The sequence below is a fragment of the Haliotis rufescens genome, unplaced genomic scaffold, assembly GCF_023055435.1.
Source record: "Haliotis rufescens isolate VD_foot unplaced genomic scaffold, xgHalRufe1.0.p SCAF_5, whole genome shotgun sequence".
NCBI lineage: Eukaryota > Metazoa > Mollusca > Gastropoda > Lepetellida > Haliotidae > Haliotis > Haliotis rufescens.
Genome location: NW_025964223.1, coordinates 43,767,890 through 43,789,001, shown reverse-complemented (window position 1 = coordinate 43,789,001; position 21,112 = coordinate 43,767,890). Strand labels below are relative to the sequence as shown.

The following is a 21,112-nucleotide window of genomic DNA, read 5'->3' as shown; positions in this document are numbered from 1 at the left end:
TCCTGCCCCATCGATATCACCCGTTGACTATTGAAGTCATCACTCTTTTTAGGCAGTCTTGTGAATAGGTTTAATCATACTATCTTTGTTTGCTTATTGTTTATCGCTGCACCCAGCAATAATTCAGCTGTATGACGGTTGTCTGAAAATAATCGAGTTTGGTCCAGCAAGCCATGCCAGTGATTGACATCATGATAATTTATTTACGCATTTGGGATGCGACGAAATGCATCAACAACCAAGTCAGCGAGCCTGACCACCCGATCTGGTTAGTGGCCTCTTACACGCATAGGTTGCTGAAGAACAATTCTAACCCGGCTTTTCAATGATTGAGTTCGTGAGTTGGGTTTAACGCTGCTTTTAACAGTATTCCAGTTACGGCGTGACAGTTTACAGTGGTAGGAAAGCCCAAACCTAGAAACATAATCGGCGGTTTCAAGGGGGTTGTGTCTTGTATCATACATTTTGCCACCGTACAGATATCATACTCCGATGGAGAAAAAACCTTAAACATATATACCTGTTTAAAGAATATTTGGCTGATCGTTGAACAGCTTATCATTCAGTTAATGGGTTGCTATACACTGAAGTTGTTTTTTTCAGCTGATGTACATGGCCTTTGTACTTTTTGCCCCATCACTGGCGCTTTATTCAGGTAATATACTACTCATTATTCTAAACTGGCTTGGAGCTTGTGTAAGATCAAGCAACAAATCCTCGGAGATACTGATTTCCTTATCTACCCTTTTGTCGATTGGCATAAATTTAGCTTAAGGCTTAAGTGTAAAATGAATTGTCAATGCAAGAAAATTATATGAATAAATTTTCAGTTATTTTGCCCTTTAGGCCAATGGAAATCTGTTTCCACGGATAATTTAACTGATTATTCTCATGCATTGACACTTTTTGTTGTTAACTTGTAAAACATATTTTTATTCATGTCATTCCACCAGTGCCACGACATAATGTGATTGATGCAAGGCAGAAACGTTCCACTGTGGTGTCACAGCATAGTAACGTTTTACCGTTATGTGACGTTCAAATTGTGACGTCACAGGGGAAATCTCCATGTAGGATATTGACTCGGATAATTACGGAAATAATGCATTTCTAATATCGGATAACTGTTATTATTAAAATCACCCTTGGTTATTCTGAAGCTTATATTTAGAAAATATGCAAACTCGAAAGCCAAAGAAAACTTTTCGCCACATTGGATAGTGTCTACAAACTCACGGTTGAGTCTGCCGGTTATGTGACGCCTATTGCATCACATGTATGAGTCGCGATACACACATCCCTGAATTCTGCATACATGTGAGAATCAAATGACTAATTGTTTTTGTCACGACTACAAATGGTCCAGATGAAGTCAAACGAAATAAATCAGGTGTGAAAGCGAACGCTGTGCTCTGAAAACTGAACTCGTTTGAAAACGTAAATATTGAGATATTATCGCAGCAAGCAGTAGGCCTTTAGAAATGTGTGTATAAGAGGACTAATAAGTTCTAACTCTCCATAACTTTCTTCACTGATAATGAAGACTTGAATTTCTTTGGGGCCGGAGCAGTGGTTGGTGCCATTCCATGAATCGATGCTTTGACTCGCGATCAAAGTGGTGTCATGTTTCATTTTTTTTTAATTTGATGAAATCTTCCTCAATTAGCTCTAAATTTTCTCTGGCAATGTCACCTTTATTTCCTGAGTATAGTTGCAATTATGATGTGGAATTTGCATATATATGCTCTCTGCCTCATAGCATTCATTAACCTGATGAAGGAGTAAGCATATACTCCGAAATGTTGTGTCTCATAGTTGACATCCATACATTCTCTCCCTCATGTGTATCACGTCTGGATGCCATTAAAGGACTTGTCTGTCTATGACATGTACTGACACCTAAACGGTAATGGATTCCATTTTAATAGTTGTTCTGGAACATATGAACAAAACAATACAATCATAATATACGTTCAAAGGTATAACAGACGAACCAATGTACACCCCTTTTTTAACCATATGATCTGCTTTATTTTAGAGATAATTCTTCCAATTTTATACTTTGAGGGGCCCATGTCGTACATGGACGTGTTCTTTTCTTACATTTTACCATGTACGTGGCATTGTGACAGTACTTAACGACACGTCAGATATACCATTATCAGGCAACATAAATGAAGTTTTGTTTCAGTAACTGGTCTGGACTTACGGCTGTCAATCTCTTCTGTTGGAATAATAGTGACCTTCTACACAGCTCTGGTAGGGATATTAATAAATTAATCGAGGTCAGAATAGGTGCGTAGTACGACACGATAAACATATTAAAAGTTGGGTTAACTAGAAAAGTAACAGCATTACATGCATCAATATTTTAAGAAGCCCCTTCACAACTATTTCCTGAAAGTGAGCAACCTGGTACTTTGTTACTCATTTACTCATGTTTTACGCCAAGCAAGAACAATATAATGAAGAATGTGGACTTCAGACACCAGCCGTTACTTCCAGTTTTGAATAACATATTATTTATACATTAGGATTTCAACGTATATATAAACTTACAATGTCACACATCAAGTTGCTTTTTTTCATGGTATATATTCTAAAATGTTTCATATAAATTCATCTTGAACCCAATATCCATCAATGATGTTTTGACATATCGCATTCTCACCTAATGTTACCTGATAAATAAGCTCATTTAACTCGAATTGTCTGGTGGAAAGACAAAGAACGATTAAAAAGTGAAGCATGTGTTTGAAACTACCCCCGAGTTCCCACAGTAAATATTCGGAAACAGTGAAAACATTATATACTGCGACGTCGGGTCAACACATCGGTGTTATTCCCATAAGTATATATACATTTGCATGTGTTTATAGGGAGGGATGAAGACAGTGTTATGGACGGACAGTCTACAGACAATCATCATAGTTCTTGGGCTCATCTCTCTGCTGGTTCAGGGATCCCTGGCGGTGGGAGGATTCTCTAAGGCCTGGGAAATTGCAAGGGAGAGGACCCGCCTACGATTCTTTGAGTGTGTAGAATTCTAGATAGAGGGAGCAACTTGCACAAGAGAATTCCACCGTTGTATCCGTATATGAACATCCGGCCAAATCCTTGTCAACGTATCAACATATTACCACCCCTTTGACCATACATCAACCTACTACCACAATTTTGTCCATACATCAACGTACTACCAGTTTTGTCCTAACATCAACATACTACCAAAGTTTTGTCCATACATCAACATACTACCAAAGCTTTTTCCATACATCAACATACTACCGCAGTTTTGTCCATACATCAACATACTACCACAGATGTGTCCATACATCAACATACTACCACAGTTTTGCCCATACATCAACAAATTATCACCCCTTTGACCATACATGAACTTACTACCACAGTTTTGTCCATACATCAACATACTACCACAGTTTCGTCCATACATCACAATACTACCACAGTTTTGTCCATACATCAACCTACTACCACAATTTTGTCCATACATCAACATACTACCAGTTTTGTCCATACATCAACATACTACCAAAGCTTTGTCCATACATCAACATACTACCACAGTTTTGTCCATACATCAACATACTATTACAGATGTGTTCATACATCAACATACTACCAACGCTTTGTCCATACATCGACATACTACCACAGATGTGTCCATACATCAACATACTACCACAATTTTGACCATACATCAACATACTACCAGTTTTGTCCATACATTAACATACTACTACAGATGTGTCCATACATTAACATACTACTACAGTTTTGTCCATACATCAACATACTACCACAGTTTTGTCCATACATCAACATACTACCACAGTTTCGTCCATACATCACAATACTACCACAGTTTTGTCCAGACATCAACTTACCGCCACAGATGTGTTCATACATCAACTTACTACCACATTTTGGCCATACATCAACATACTACCACAGTTTTGTCCATACATTAACATACTACTACAGATGTGTCCATACATTAACATACTACTACAGTTTTGTCCATACATCAACATACTACCACAGTTTTGTCCATACATCAACATACTATTACAGATGTGTTCATACATCAACATACTACCAACGCTTTGTCCATACATCAACATACTACCACAGATGTGTCCATACATCAACATACTACCACAATTTTGACCATACATCAACTTATAAAATTACTACCACAGTTTTGTCCAGACATCAACTTACCGCCACAGATGTGTTCATACATCAACTTACTACCACATTTTGGCCATACATCAACATACTACCACAGTTTTGTCCATACATTAACATACTACTACAGATGTGTCCATACATTAACATACTACTACAGTTTTGTCCATACATCAACATACTACCACAGTTTTGTCCATACATCAACATACTATTACAGATGTGTTCATACATCAACATACTACCAACGCTTTGTCCATACATCAACATACTACCACAGATGTGTCCATACATCAACATACTACCACAATTTTGACCATACATCAACTTATAAAATTACTACCACAGTTTTGTCCAGACATCAACTTACCGCCACAGATGTGTTCATACATCAACTTACTACCACATTTTGGCCATACATCAACATACTACCACAGTTTTGTCCATACATTAACATACTACTTCAGATGTGTCCATACATTAACATACTACTACAGATGTGTCCATATATCATCATGCTCACACAGATGTGCCCATATGTCAACATGTTACCACAGAGATGTCAAAACTTAACATACTATCATAATATGTCCAAATTAGCTTTCAAACACCAATATATAGCCAACATAACATATATGTACTAACAAACACGGATCGTGACGTATGCTGCTCCGTTCGTTTTGAGGTCTCTATGCAATATCTTTTTTTTGGAAAGATGATATTATGTCTGACGATTCATAAAATAAAACTAAAGTACAACGAAAGTAGTAACCTAAATTTAGGAGAAAACACACGTAAAAGTGATAAGGTTAGATTTGTAATTTCACATGAAATACATGTATCTCACCGAATTTACTGTAGTGTGCAGGCAGTAATTCCGAGTACGTGGGGAAAATTTACAAATGGTTCGTATAAAGACATACCCCCCTTAAGAATAAAAAATGTCTTGAATCAGAAATAATTGCAGGTGAGTAAAGAAGATTTAAGTACATGCCTGTATCAATTGTTACATGAAGACAGGTCCATATAACCCTACCATCCAGCAAATGTACCACAAAAATCCCTGCCTCAAAGGTTACCAGAATCGTTTTTACAACCACAGAAGGGCTTTCCTTACGTTAACACAATGTATTTGAGAAAAGTGGAATTAATATCATGTTGATTTTCAACTATTCAAAGGTTTTTCTTACACTTTTGTTATTTCGGAATAGATCATTATGGGAATGGTTTTATATGTAAGTTCACTTCCTAGGAAAGAGGAAACAACTAATACAGAAAGTTACTTTTGTGGTTACTGGGCGTTCATGATCGATCACACGTTTGACTCACACAACTCGATAATAATATGTTGCTTAACATTGGGACTGTATTAAAAGCAGCATTTACCTGTAAAAGTAGTTTGTTTGGAATGTATGGATAGGTTGATGAGTAAAAAAGACTCCGACTTATATACGTTTAGAAAAGAAATGGGAAATAAAGATGTTGATGCTGTTCTGGATTTAATCCACCACATACTAGTATATTTGCTACTGCTTCAAATGGTGATCTAAACTGGGCTGAATGGTAATGAACTGTCTCACAACAATACACCCTTTTTGGATGAGCGTTGAAAAGTTCCCCAGTGTCAAAATGTGTCGAACGATTTTAAATACACATTGGTGCTAATTGTACTATTATATGATAAATTCAAATCAGGAGTCATATGCCATCGATGACACGTTATGTTTTGTTATCCGACTTTTATTATATGTTTTGTTACGTTAACAGTGACAGTTCTGACACCAGATGAGTTAAAAAGCTTTTTGTGAATTCATCCCAAGTGAAATGAAATGGTCTTCTGGCTTGTTGTAAAAATAAATGATTGAATAATTATGAGCAGTCCAACTCGATGTATACTTTCTTTTGATCAGTAGTTTAGCATATTTTTCATATTTGAATGGCACAAAGAATATTAACTTAATTGAATAGTCCTCTACGTCTCACATGAAAAAAAGACATAGAGCCATACATTTCAACATCACCTTCTCGTGGCTATTGTGTGTAATAAAAAACAAAGTTTTAACTCCAGATACTCTTGTTAATTATATGTTCTGGGCTTTGTTAATTATATGTTCTGGGCTTGATGTCTCAGATTGTGTAAACACAGAGAAAATTGATTCTTGAATATTTTGAACATGGTTAATGTTTTTCTTTTGTAACAGACACAGTAACGTTGTAACTGATCTATATTATGCCTCCGATTTAGTTTCAACCCCAGCCCGGGGGTGCGGCATTCGGTGTGGTCTTTGGTTGTGGGTGGAGGAATCATGTGGATGTCCTATCTAGGGGTTAACCAAGTGCAGATACAGAGACTCATGTCCTGTCCTACCCTCAGAAAGGCGAAAACGTAAGTATCACACTCCAGGATATCCTTTCATAGGACTGTTGCATTTGTAAATATAAAACGTCCACCCAGGAATCAGTCATCATCCTGAGGCATGGTCGTCCACTATCCTATATCAAAGCCCTGTTTTCACTCATGCCATTCCAAATGTAGTGTCTTGTCTTGGCTCGACTCTGACGCCGTCAGTCCGTGTAGAACACGAGTTATGTCCCTTGTGATGAAAACGCCATATTCGGTCAGATCGATGTTCCTATTTCGAATGTCGATCGGATAACGAAAGGATTCGAGATTTCATCCGTGACAATCGATTTTAAAAAATGTAAGGCGACCTCAGTACAGTGAAGAATTGTATTTGGTTTTATATTAGATCAATACATAAATAAGTATATTAAGATGTTGTCAGAGACAGTGTGTTATCGGTCCTCGTGTGTTTTTCATTTGCCGAGATGTTCCGTTTTATAGCGGGATTAGCGATTCACGGGTATTTCACAAAATGAATTGTATATACATGTACACAGACGTCCGAATTATATCAATCGTCTGGAAGAGATCGTTTTTCTTTAATATGTTAAAGCTTTGAAACAAATTTATCATACAAAACTGGCATGGCTCGAACAGGAGATATCGCTTGGGTGAGATCATTGTAGATATCGCGGCAATGTAATTGCATCACAGTGCTTTGTAGGCCATTGTGACGGCATTGTTACCATGACGTCACAATCAAATGAAATCACTAATGTCTCTGTTAATGAAGCTGTTAGGAGTACTTTTTACACGAAGACACTGCGTGTTACTGTCTACAAACTGAAAAAGTTGGAAGAGTGTCGTTGGATGGTAAATATAATATCACCCTCGTGTCTTTTGATACCAAATATATCAACACTCGTTGATATATTTGCTATCACATGACACGAGGGTGAGATTCTCTGTTTGTAACCTTGAATATGTTATACAACTGTGTATTTTTTCAGAAGGAAATCAGGCATTTGGACAATAATTTCGATTGTTCTGTTTATTACAGGGCGCTGTGGTTGAGTTCTGTAGGCCTTGTAGTCATTGTGACTTTGTGCATACTGATAGGGGTGCTCATACACGCATTCTACAAGGACTGTGACCCATTAAAGTTCAATGACCTCATATCTAGTTCAGATCAGGTGAGCTATGCAACAGGTTGAAACTATTTTGATATATGATGGTCGGTTTATACTTTGATGGTTCTGGTTATGTAGAAATTTCAGTTTTAATACCAGACACATATATTTGTTGTCGTTTATAATTATTGTCATACATTTCAATAAAACAGGTACAAATTATTGATGTTACTTGTAGATGGTGGCTATGACTGGTGGTTCTGGTGTATAAGTGTTACTCCGTATGTACACGGCTCAGTTAAAGACAAAATGTCCCTCAGCTGAAGAGGAGAGAACAGAAAACGCCGACGCAACTGTAAATACATATTAACTCTGAACGTACATATCAGGGATTAAGTTTTTGATAGGACATTTAGTTGGGACCTGTTGATATCGACCAGCCGTCTCGATGCTTCGTAAAATATGGACTTGGGATATGGAATAGTGACATAACAAAAGATATGACTTATTTTTAATCACGAATGGATAATTATGATATCGAGATATACGTTTTCCTATTAACTAAATTTTGATCAAAGCTCCGTCGCATTCGAATGGGGCATCGAAGTCAGCTAATTATAAAAAAAACGGTAGAATAATATCTGCCGACTAGTCCACACATCTCACCATAAATGACAAATCACAATGTTAAATTAAATATTGAATAATGCTGATGGGCTTGGTTGTATTGTTAGTTTATTCTTATTTTATAGGTCACAAAGAGCGGCACTTCGGGTAAAACCGGAAATATGCCTTGGAGTCTCCGATTCTCCCAGGTTTTTTTTATCTCATATAGTTACATATTACACTGTAGGTCGCAAGTAAAACAGTGGGTTAGTCGATTACCAGAAAATTATAAATGAATCGTCCTGATATAATCGTATTCGTACAATGGATATGTCGTATGATCTTGGAAAGGTTTTGTTGATTGTGTTCCGGCTAATGTCTTGACGATGTTGAATTATTACTAAAAGGACATTCCTCAATAATCGAATTAACGGTTTAGAATAAGACAGATTGCAAGGTCATATAATGTACCATAGTATAACATGTACATGATTACAATCAATAATGAGTTCTCTTTAAACAACGACAAATACTGCATATTCTATTTACAAATATATATATTCATAGCAACACAGCACACTGACAGAAACAATTTGTAAAGTTTGCTAACTTCTTTTTTCTTTTGACATGAGGGGCGGTCGGGTAGCCTAGTGGTTAAAGCGTTTGCTCGTCACGCCGAAGACCCGGGTTCGAATCCCGACATGGGTACAATGAGTGAAGCCCATTTCTGGTGTCCCCCGCCGTGATATTGCTGGAATATTGCTAAAAGCGGCGTAAAACCATACTCATTCACTTTTGACCTGATCATTGAAAGGGTCGCCTCGTTTTACCTGGAGATGACAGTTTGCGAAATGCTCACATGGTGTCTTCTGGTACAAGTATAACGGTGAAAGATATAGTTTTGGTATATAAAAGAAATACTGATTCACTTATACCTGAATTCCCCCTATGAAAACATTAGGCTTCCACCGACCTCACATCCCTGGTCTCTTTCGTTTTTACCAAAGAGTTCACATGTATTTTGTCATTGTGTCTTTGAATCTACGTTCCAAATCACAGAACGTTTATTTCATAATTCTACCGCAGACAATAACCGCGAACACTTTGGTAAAAGGGGGCGAGATATAATGTCGCATCTTTTAAATATTATGAATATTTTGACACACGTAGTATAAATAATCTTGGACCCGAAACGCAATATTTCGCGGCTTATACTTAACTAAATTAGCATTTGAACTCACCTACTGTTCAGATTTCTTGCAAGTGTGTTAACATTTTCATTTCAGTTACTTCCACTGTTTGCAATGGACATATTCGCAACAACCCCTGCTCTACCAGGCATTTTTCTAGCATGCATTTTCAGCGGGAGTTTAAGGTAGTGTATGAGAAATTTCCACTGACTCCTTTTGTGCGAAAATTGTGCAACATAGAAGATGAAGCTTTCAACTGGTTTGAGTGAATTAGTGTTGATTGCATACTACTGAGAGGAGGCGGGAGGCCCATTTTCTGAGGCATCTGAATTCGCTCTGATTAAATTCATTAGATATTAGCCCTGATTATTATCCCCGCCACCAGGTGACTGCCCGATTCTCAATGGGGACAAGTTTGATGAAACACTATTTAAGTTAGAGATATGATATTTAAATCACTGATGTTACTGGTCATGATCTCAATTGATAAAAAATTGATGTCTGAAATTCATTGTTTACAGAGTTATGGCCCTTGCTCCAATGCTGTGCTTTTCAACTTAGTGCATACTGTTTGAGTTTTCTCAATAACAAGTTACCTTAGAGAAATGAAATTTTACTTACAGATATTAAAGGTCACGATCTCAATTGAGTTAAAAAAAGTGGTGTCTGAATTTCATCTTTTACAGAGTTATGGCCCTTGCTCAATGGTTTTCAACTTAGTGTATAATGCATGATATAGGGTCAAACGTGTTCACAGAAACTACAGGAATGAAAGTTTTCATGCTCATGCTCATCTAAGAGATGTTTGTCAAGAACGAAAGCCGAATGGTGCCACTTTGGTGGCACAATTTATTTTTATTTGAATTATTTTCTCGAAATTTCGAGTTCTTTCTCTTGACTTCGATCATTATATTATTTGTATTTACTTGAAATAATGGGTAAATAATCGACATAACGCGGAGTGTTTGGAGTTTTCTCAAATAAACTATAAACTAAATAAATTATGAGAAAATAGTCGAAATTATTTGAATAAACGAGAACTAACGAGAAAATAATTGAAATTACGAAAATATAATCGAAATAACAAGAAAACACTCGCAATTTCTAGAAAATAAACAAATAATTAAAATATAGAGAATGTTCGATTAAATATATAAATTTAACATTTGTTATTGTTTTCAAGAAACATGGGGTATAACGTTAACACAATCATAGTGGTATTCATGATACCATTGACACTGATATAAGTACAGTGGTAAAGTTTTTAATATTTTTTAATAATTAATCTTTTCATGCAGAAAGTTCTAACATTGAAACCCACAACGTGGTTTTTAACCATGAACCACACTTTTCTATGAGAGTTACCTCCCTAATGATTACTATATATTTAATCCTGTAGCGTCAACATTAATTATTCATACTGTCCTAAGTGCTAAAATCTCGCTTTACACGGCAACTGTATCAACGTTTCCCGCATGGCGATATGCTGTACACCTGTCCCCGTCATCTCGACAGACAGGCCCGATTTACAGAAATGGGTCAACGTTTCACCGCAGCGAAATGCTGTATTGGGAATTTGGTTGGATAGAATTAGACTAGTACCCTGTCCTTCGCATCCTCGCGGCTGCAAGCGATGAGCGCAAGCGCACTAGGGCAGGTAAACCTGTCTAAGATAGGGCTCTCCCTCTCATGATTGTTGCCGAATAACGTAATATTGTTTACTGTAATAAGTTTCAGTTAGGAATGTTTTGAAAAATAGTTTCACAACGGAACTATTTACATCGTATACATATGGGAGACACAGATAAAATCTGTGTTGAACATTTTGTTACGTCTTTTTCCAAAGATTACTCATCCCCCGTCCCCATGTAATTTTCTCAAACCCATAACAAATTAAGGCACGGCTCCTGGCGCCGTGCGATCATGGGGACACAGATGTGAGTGACAGACCCCTTGGGGATTGTGTGTAGGAATATATATGTAGGTCCTGTTTAACAGAGGCGACTAAATGGATTGTTTTCAATTCATGCGCTACCTTATTTTTAATGCCCTGTAGCTAATATCTTTTTAAGCAGTTTTCATTCGAAAGTGACATCCGAGAGCTTCCCATGTTTTACAGCACGCTGTCGTCGGGTCTAAACGCCGTTGCTGCAGTCATGTTGGAGGACTACATCCGGCCCTACTGCTGCATCACCATCACCGACTTCCGGGCCACTGTCCTCTCGAAATGTCTTGGTGAGAATAATGTTGAATACACACACGTAGCGACGTACTTTCACGTCGTGTCCCAGCGTTCTAAGATGCCATTGTGTAACGTTCATAATTGCTGAATTCATTGATTGCGGGTCTTGATCCATGGTTTCATAAGTATGAATCTTGGTGTGTGAGCATTACATCATACCATGGTGAAAACGTCTATTTTCACTTAACTACTGTTCAAATCAGCGTGCAACACATGCATCTCACATAACCTATGGACGCACAACTGTCTTACAAGATTAACAATTTATTACAGTGATCATTTTTGGAGCCTTGAGTCTGGCTTTGGCGTACGTTGTTTCATCTTTGGGAAATATTCTTCAGGTACGAAAACATTCTTATTGACACAAAACAACAACAGACACATTATATTATATAATGTTCAAGTGTTTTACTAAGTAGGGGCGGTCGGGTAGCCTAGTAGTTACAGGCTACGCTCGTCACGCCGAAGACCCGGGTTCGAAGCCCATTTCTGGTGTCACCCGCCGTGATATTGCTGGTATATTGCTAAAAGCGACGTAAAATCAAGCTAACTCATTCACTCATTTTACAAATTATGTTTTATTTCTTAATCGATATGTTGTCAACGTAGATATTATTTAATGGATTTGTACGAACAATTTGACAGGATTATCGTTCTTGATTCTAAATCTAATTAAAGTGTAAACACATTCTTTCTCCAGATTTGTTACGCAGTAATGAGCATTTTAGACGGTCCTCTGTTTGGCCTTTTTGTCCTTGGGATGTTTTGCCCTTGCGCAAATTCTGTTGTAAGTATCATCGTCTCTTTTAGACATTCTAATTATACTTTGTAATTGTAACGACAGACATTGTGATGTTCCTTATATACCATATGCAAATTGCGACACAATGATGACCAGTTGAAAATCGACGTGGCAAAACATTATTGATGCCCTCAATAATATTAAGACGAAAGTTGTATGCTTGTATCAAATGCTTGATTATTTCTAATTTCGAAAAGGGGTGCATGCACGGAAGCAGAACTACAATAAGGATAACTATTCCCGTGACCTTGACCTTCAATGAAGGCCATTAAAAAATAGCACCAATTCCATGTCCCACCTCATCCTATGATAATGAACACTTCTTAATTTATCTCGAACATAATACATTTTAGGGCATGGCCTTGAGAGTAGTTTGACCTTCAATCTGAGTGACAGGTATCCACTTATTTTATTGCAAATGGATTAGGTACAAGTAACAAATGCGTGAGGCCTACCCCTGTATACATTTCAATATATTAAGGTATATAGTTTTTTCGGAACCACAAAAGAAACGCAAGAAACAAAATGTTGAATTATGTATTTTCAAGAAATGATGCAAGTGGATTATGTCAATGGCAAACAAACATGGGAAATATGGATATTTGGGTTGCGACATTGCTCCATGTCCACGTCCTGGATCAATATTGTAGATCATGTCTGGACCAAGACTTTGATTCCGACCATTGACAGTTGACAGCCCATGTCATCAGACTAGCACCATCCAGTCCATCTCTTTCCATCACATATTTGTCAGCGTAGCTAACGGCTTATATCTAAACCATATTCAAACTTTGCCGTCAGCATATAAAATGCAGAAACAACGTTCATCCGAGAACATAACATTATCTACTGTGGATGACACAAGTTAGGGTGCAATGTTACCCCTTTCGGTACTTGGGAACTTGACGGCACCAAAACTGTTAATAATCGGTTACGAACTCCTAGGTGTGTCGCGTTGGCTGGAAGAAATCAATCAGGGCGATGGACGTGTCTTTTATTGGCGTGGTAAATCTCGGACTGACGCTGCACGATAGGTCATCAATGTAGTGAAAACATTCTTGGAATCGGTAGTTGGTTGTAATGTGAACACTGCATTAACACTGTATTGAGGCGTAATATGGCTTGATCTCGATTTTGAATTGTCAGCACGAAACTGGATGTGTAACACTGTCAGTGTTTGATGAAGCAACCATTTCGTCACAGCTTTATTTAATAACCATGCATTGACATTTCCAGGAACTTTTAAATGGATCCAAACTGTTCAATGGATAACATACTGCCACAATGAACCTAACATCATTAGCAGTTGCATGATAATTGAACTCGCTATCATTAAATACCTTTCTGCAAAACCCTGAGTTGATGAGTACAAATATTACCCTGACATTCCACAGGGCTACTCCACACATAAACCAAATACTAGTATTATGTCCCTTGTGCTTTTCATTGAAAGTAAGTCACACCGACTGCCAATGATATCATTAAATTGTCATCGGTTGTCAGGCATTATTATCTAAATCATACAACATGCGGGAAATCTGCACAAAAACATATTCACTGTGACCCTGGTCTTATGGGGAATGTCACAGTCTTTCAAATCGCGTCCCTTTGCATGTACTACATTTTTCTGAGTTTTCATAGCGTTGCACGGATTCAAAAATAAAAAAAACAGAGGTACCGTCATATTAAAAAAAACAACCTAATGCAACACCATTTAAATGGTTTACATAATGGTTCATTTGCTGGGGTCTTCATAATAATAACATGTTATCAACTTGAAAGGTATAAAGGATATTACACGTGAGATAGGGACATTTGATGATCTGGCATTTTGCATAAATGTCTACGAGAACAAATGACATCATGGTCTCTGTTTCAGGGTGCTACCGCTGGCTATTTCACGTCTTTAATATTTATGTTATGGATTGGTATCGGTGCGTACCTCAATGGTGTATCAACGCAAGTATCCAGTACGTTTGTCAACGGATGCAACTGGGACATAATTGGTGCCAATGATACAGGACTGCACACTGCTCACAACTTCACCAACGATGATGGTCGTGCTGACGAAGAAGTAGCAGCAAAGTATGTGATGTTAGGTTTTGGTAGTAAAACGCCTTAAGTTGTGTTTCACAATATTGAATATTGGACATACTACAGGCTCTGTTTCATTTAGATAATGCTTGACAAATGCCATCGATAGCATTGAATCCCGATAAACATGGGGTCCTCTTTCAGTATCTGACAGTCAAATATTTGAATTTGTCTATTTTCAGGGGCTACTTATCAATTTATGATTTGTCATACATCTACTACTCTGCCACGGGTATGATTGTCGTGGTCTTCGTTGGGATCGTTGTGAGTCTCCTTTCACGTATGTATGTTTGGTTGCCTAATTGCATTCTTGATCACAGATATACAAACGCATTCATTTACACGAGGTGTTAATATTGAAATGTAACAATAGAGATTACATTTTCGACTCCCTTTACTAAAAACATCAATTTCTTACACATAACTAATGCCAACTACAGTGAACTCTTTGTCTAATGGAGTGTAAATAAAATCAGCAAAAACCCTTTACAATCAGAACAAATTTGTGATTATCCTAGAGTTAATTGTATAATTCAGACTATATCATAATCATGTGTTTAGGAATCACCTTCTCTCTATATAGCTATGTGGCATCACAGAAAAGCAACGCTACTATGTCTTCAATCACTTTCCAATCGGGATGTCATAAAGGAAAGTGACCTCTCCTACATACTGGCGGAAATTCTTAACAATGGGAACTGTTGATCAATGTGCAATTTGGACAGAAGAAATGAGTTTTCTTTCCCCGTGGGGTGTTTTATTTATGACTACACACAGACATTGTATATACATGTATGTATTTCAAAACATGTGAAGACAAAGGTAAAGTCCCAACAGGTTCAGTTGAAATCGAAGATTTTCATTTTTCTTCCAAGTTGCCATTAATGGGAACGTGTTGCAGAACGAGGATTTGGAAGCTCACCATGTAAATTCCTCTACTTGAGGCTGTCAAGACTCGTAATGCAACTAACAGGTTGATCATACAATGACAGGTGTCTCCTACATGTCTGTCCATGACAATAACTATCTTCGTCAGTTATTCAAATATGGGCCAAAATATTTTGAAAGCCTGCTGTTGGAATCACCATTGATGCTTTTCAGCCATATGTTAAAATATCCCATGTGATAGAGGGGATGAACATGTTAAATAATGTCAAAGTGAGTTACGTCAGACCGTGATGTTGTAATTGGTAGAATGCACAAACTGATTTAAGATTAATATGTTCTGTCCCAGGCAGCTCTCATAAAAACTCTGGCTCCGCTATAGCTACGTGAACAGTTCGTAGTTGTCCACTCTGATAAGGCATCACCTAACATAACCATCATATAAAAAACATCACAAGGTTAATTCTTTTATCAAAGAACTTGCCACATACAGTGTCACTTTTTAACTTAGAGTGAAATCTGACAAGGCCACGTATCTTTCACCTTCGCCCGACTCTAAAACCTAAAGCCATATCATTCCTCTTTTGTTCTGGGTTCAAATGCTCAATAAGAATCCCTGCAAATAGAGATACATGTATATTGCTAGGTAGCAATAAATACATGTCCCAGTGATCATAACCTTAATACCAGAATGGAAGAACTTCGTGATAGAGCATTTGAGTCTAGTAGAATTAATACCATATTGATCCTGAAAACATCAAACGATTTACCCGAGTGTTTGCAATGTTAGAAAAGAATCAACATCAATTATGTCTTCAACTTCATTAGTTCAGTCGACACACATGAGGGAAACTGTCACTGAAAGTGGTGACTATAGACAAATATATTCTTTTACGGAGTTAACAATATGTGAAATTTGTGGATAGGACTTGAAATGTTTCTTTATGCATATGAATCAGAATGTCTGCTCAGATTGGTACATCTGAGCACGGAAATTTGGCCAAGAAGTGTAACGTAACCTTTAGGTATAATAACGATCTGACATCGTTCATTAATGGTCAAATAGCAAATTCCCTTAAGCTGATTACACATCTGAACTAGAATGGTCAATGAAATAACATCATCTGTTTCATTTTTAGATCTATACCTTAGGATTCATAGTGACAAAAATAACTATCCTGAATACTGTAAGCACTTACAGCAAAGATTTCAAAGATTATCGTAATAGGCGTTTAATCAGGATTACAGCATTCAATGTCTCAATAAATCTTTCTAAAAGCTGCATGGTGGACATGTGAAGGACATCCCAAGTATGACCCATCAGTGACAAGCATCATGGCTAATGCAATTCTCTACTTAGGGTTGTACCATACATCCGCGTGATTGGTTTATGGTGAACAATTGACTTGTCTTTGCAAGGATTTGTGACAGTGCGGCAGGATATGCTCACCTTTTCATGAACACTTGTTTTCATCACTATTTGAAAGTGATTTATAAATACGAATAATCGGAATCTTACATTTAACTGTTAAGGGAATGTGTGGATGTAGATCATAATCTTTGAGCATTTAAACATAATCATGTAGTCTTGCCGTGACTAGTTTTATTCTACACTAGAAATACGGTAGATTGACACTGCTTGCTTGAAACTTGATAGCGAGATTCAAATGGCAGTTTTCGTCAATTATTTCACTGACAAGCCATAACAAAACGAAATAAGAAAAGTTACACTTTGTGACTAAAGCTCAAGGAATAAGTAAAAATCAAGACATTTTCCGCATTTAACACAGCTAGCTGTTGTACATATGAAACTTTCCATTTTAGAACATTGACATTTGATACGAAATTGCTATGTATGACTCACACAGTGTTTTCCTTATATATATTCTTCATACTTACAAATTCATGGGCCCCATACACCGTACACAAATGAAAGTGCAACCTCAGTTGACAACATGTCCTTTGCCTTGCACAAGCATTTATCGGATGATTTATCAGGGAAAAGCTGATAGAATTATTTAACGTGAAGATGAAGCACGCAATGCCATCCTGACAAATCTGATAACAGTGCCTATGTATTCTTTTCCAGGACGGTTTTCTCCCGAAACTCCTGCATCTTCCCAGTACAGCCGATCAATTCTGGACGAACTATGCCAATGTCTGCCTGAGAAGGTTCTGAAGGTGTTTCGATGCAATAAACAACCAGAACAGGTATATTATAGAAGTAGATTGACAAATCAACTCTATCTTAGATATGGTCTCAGCAGACACATTGGAAAACAATGGGAAGTGAATGATAAATTAGTCGATGCATTAAACTGTTTCATTTTTCTCATGTGGCTTACACTTGAAATCATTAAATCATCTCAAATGCAATATTTGCTTGATATATTTTCCAGCAGTACCAGTCGACGAATGAAGAGATCCCATTTGACGTTACAGCCACAGATATCTAGCCATGCTGCTGTGTAATATGGTATCAAATATCTTTGGTTCTCATTTCTTGGTTCGAGGACAATCTTGATAAAAAAAAGCATAGCATAATGTGCAGAATGGGTAAACATCATACATGAGCGATCGATTAAGGATTACAGGATCCAGTCGTTACAGAAATGGTTGTACTAATGATTAGATATGGCGAGAGTATTCAATAGATTGGCAGGATGAGTACGACCAGCGTATGTCTATGTATCATTGTCAAGGATGTGTAATTTGAGCTGGTAGTGTTTTGTCGCCTTTGATTAACTGATTTGAGAATATGCATTTTGTTTTCACACAAAGAGTTGTCTAATGTATAAGATAATAGAAAAGTCGCATCACATGTTATATAATGAATCGATACAATTGGAGTGGGTTAGAGGTGAACATTCTTGTCTGGTTGGTTTGAGTGAGTGAGTTTGGTTTTACGCCGCTTTTAGCAATATTCCAGCAATATCACGGCGGGGGACACCAGAAATGGGCTTCACACATTGTACCCATGTCGGGATTCGAACCCTGGTCTTCGGCGTGACGAGCGAACGCTTTAGCCACTAGGCTACCCGACCGCCCCTTCCGGTTGGTTTGAGCAGATGTAGCGAGCTGGTGTTCGTGGTCATTGATCATGAAGAGCCCCCAAAAGATGATGCAGGCGACGAAGCTTCGATGTCGCCAGGGGTTTACGTACAGGATTGGTGGGGATGATACAAAAATTTATTGGAAAGAAGCTGCTGATGTTTCTCTTAATAGATTTAAACTTCCAAAAGAAATTAATATACATAAACAATAACGAAACTCGGTTAGCAACTGTGAACATAACTGCTATTATAGATACACACTTTGGAATTTTCTGATAGGGTCTGACTGTCTGTATGTAGTTTATCTGTGGTATGATGGTTCACCACCCTTTTTATATAGTATAACATTGTATACTTTTACCATAGGACATAATCATCAGATTGTGTGTTTATTTATTTGTTTGTTTGTTATTTAACATCGCACTCCAGCTATATGACGGTCCACGTCATTGGTAACCTCTTACGACAAGCATAGTCGCCTTTTATGGCAAGAGTGTTGAGTAAAGTAACTCAGGTGTAAATAGGTCTCAACCGACTTAATTTGCTGTCCATGCATCTTGTCAATATCTTGTCAAAGTGTTGTTTTAGCTACTCTCATTGTATTACTGTCATACAGTTGCTTTGCTAATCAGCTTTTGAATTTGCTCTGAATCAATTAATCAGTGATCATTGTCAGTGTAAATTTGGTTTTTGATCTTTTATGTTGTCGTTTATGGATATAATTAGCTGCAAGTAATTATAATAAACTTGTGAACCTATTGCCACGTTTTCATTATTACCTATTCTTGTTCAATGACACCCTAGAGCAAAGCTCCGTGACTCTCAGATTCAGATCAACCTAAAGTTTTGAAGTTTGTTATACCTAAAAATTAGATCAATCAAGACAAGTGTCATTATCCCATCATTGCCACGTTTTCTTTTAACTGGTTTTATTAGTCCATTTGTCCATTCGGATGGAAAATATCCAGTTGTAAAAATTGGAATAAGACCCAAATTCAAATCCACTTACATTATTACAGTGGAATTAAGGTGTCAGGTCAATGTATCAATAACTAAGTTATTGTGTCAACATACCAAAAAGATATATCAAATTTTAAGAGTTGTAATATTCAAAACTCCATTTAACCCCAAAAGTTATTTTAGATCAAGTTCTTCAACTCAATTCCCAATAGCACCCGTACGCTCGATTTCATCCAAAACTGAAAAGTCCAATGAGGGAATTACTTCTGTATTTGAAACATTTCCTCAGCATCACAGTTTCCAAGACTTTCGTTTTTATTAGCAGATGACTCAATGCGTATCGGTGAGGTGAGGTGAAATTGGGTTTAACGTCGCGTCCAAGATTATTGCACTTATATAGCGACGTGCATGCACGTGTATGTGTGTGTGTGGCTGCTTGTACTAGTCCGGACTGATGCCGATTTATAGTGCTAGCTCACTGAGATACCATGCCGCAGTTTAACATGAATACCCCACTCAGACACAGTATACTGACTCCGAGCCGACCAGTCCTTGTTTTAGCCCCTTAATGCCGAGCGCCAGACAGGGTAACAACAAGTACAATCTTTTAACGTCTTTTTGTATGACGCGGCCCGGGATCGAACCCTGGACCTTCCGCTCTCCGGGCGGACGCTCTACCACAAGACCACGGAGGCGGTCTCAATGCGTATCGAAAATTAACTAATATTTTCTTGTTGTTACAGTTCTAGTGCTTACTTTTTGATCTGTTACACATATTCATTTGACCTGCAACACTTGCTGTATATGACGATTGTGTACTTATTGCAACAGTTAACCACATTTCGACCATCTTGCCGAAGCAAGGGAGTTAACTGACTATAAAAGTCCAGTTAACACTTTTGAAGTCAGTTAACTCTCTTGCCTCGGGATGATGCATTGCGACAGGTTGTCATATCATGACAGGTTAGATACTGGTGACAGTTCATGTGAAGCTACACGTTTGAAACAAATAATAATCGGTTAACGACGCATGCACAAGCACCATCTTGTCATGAATCTACTAACCCCTTACTCTGAAAAGTTTCTACATTGTGGTGCGCAGTGTAAACTAAACATGAATTTACCCAGCAATCAATTTAACGTGAAATTATGGCTTGGCCTTTTGTTTTTTTTGCACCAAGCACATACATTTACCCATTCACGAATTTCCGCTCTTGAAGATATGATCCAGAACTTTGACGTCAACGAGGGTGTTGTGCTATTGGTTCCCATGTGGGGACATTTTTCATGATGGTGTTTTACCGATCAACTTTGTCAACGAGCTCTTCTGGAAAGAGTAATAGGAAACCTCGCATCCCAAGCGAATTGGATTACTCTCTTGAATCTCTTATAGGTCCAGATCATCTTTCCTTCTCATATTCGTTGGTGAACTCGAGTTGTTGAGAAACATGTGGACCAACACAGAGAATCTACAAAGTATTGTCCCACTTACATGGCTCCAAACACCATAGTTGATCAACATCGTCAGCGCACTGTCATTGGATCCACGACTATCTCATCCCGAGTACCAGATAACTGTTCTATTTTTACA

The 21,112-nt window shown here is 37.6% G+C and overlaps 1 protein-coding gene across 2 annotated transcripts in view; it reads left to right on the top strand.

Moving 5' to 3' along the window:
- Nucleotides 1–19,320, top strand: part of LOC124140018 (sodium-coupled monocarboxylate transporter 1-like) — a 39,549-nt gene extending 20,229 nt beyond the window's left edge. For both annotated transcript variants that reach the window (XM_046507356.2, XM_046507355.2), the window contains exons 4-16: nt 604–655; nt 2,192–2,259; nt 2,880–3,034; nt 6,461–6,601; nt 7,620–7,752; nt 9,582–9,670; nt 11,605–11,720; nt 12,001–12,068; nt 12,428–12,514; nt 14,409–14,614; nt 14,806–14,903; nt 17,598–17,719; nt 17,908–19,320. In XM_046507356.2, the coding sequence (XP_046363312.1) occupies nt 604–655; nt 2,192–2,259; nt 2,880–3,034; nt 6,461–6,601; nt 7,620–7,752; nt 9,582–9,670; nt 11,605–11,720; nt 12,001–12,068; nt 12,428–12,514; nt 14,409–14,614; nt 14,806–14,903; nt 17,598–17,719; nt 17,908–17,964 (1,392 nt within the window). In that variant the 3' untranslated portion in view covers nt 17,965–19,320. The remainder of the gene's footprint in view (nt 1–603; nt 656–2,191; nt 2,260–2,879; nt 3,035–6,460; nt 6,602–7,619; nt 7,753–9,581; nt 9,671–11,604; nt 11,721–12,000; nt 12,069–12,427; nt 12,515–14,408; nt 14,615–14,805; nt 14,904–17,597; nt 17,720–17,907) is intronic.
- Nucleotides 19,321–21,112: the final 1,792 nt, after the last annotated feature.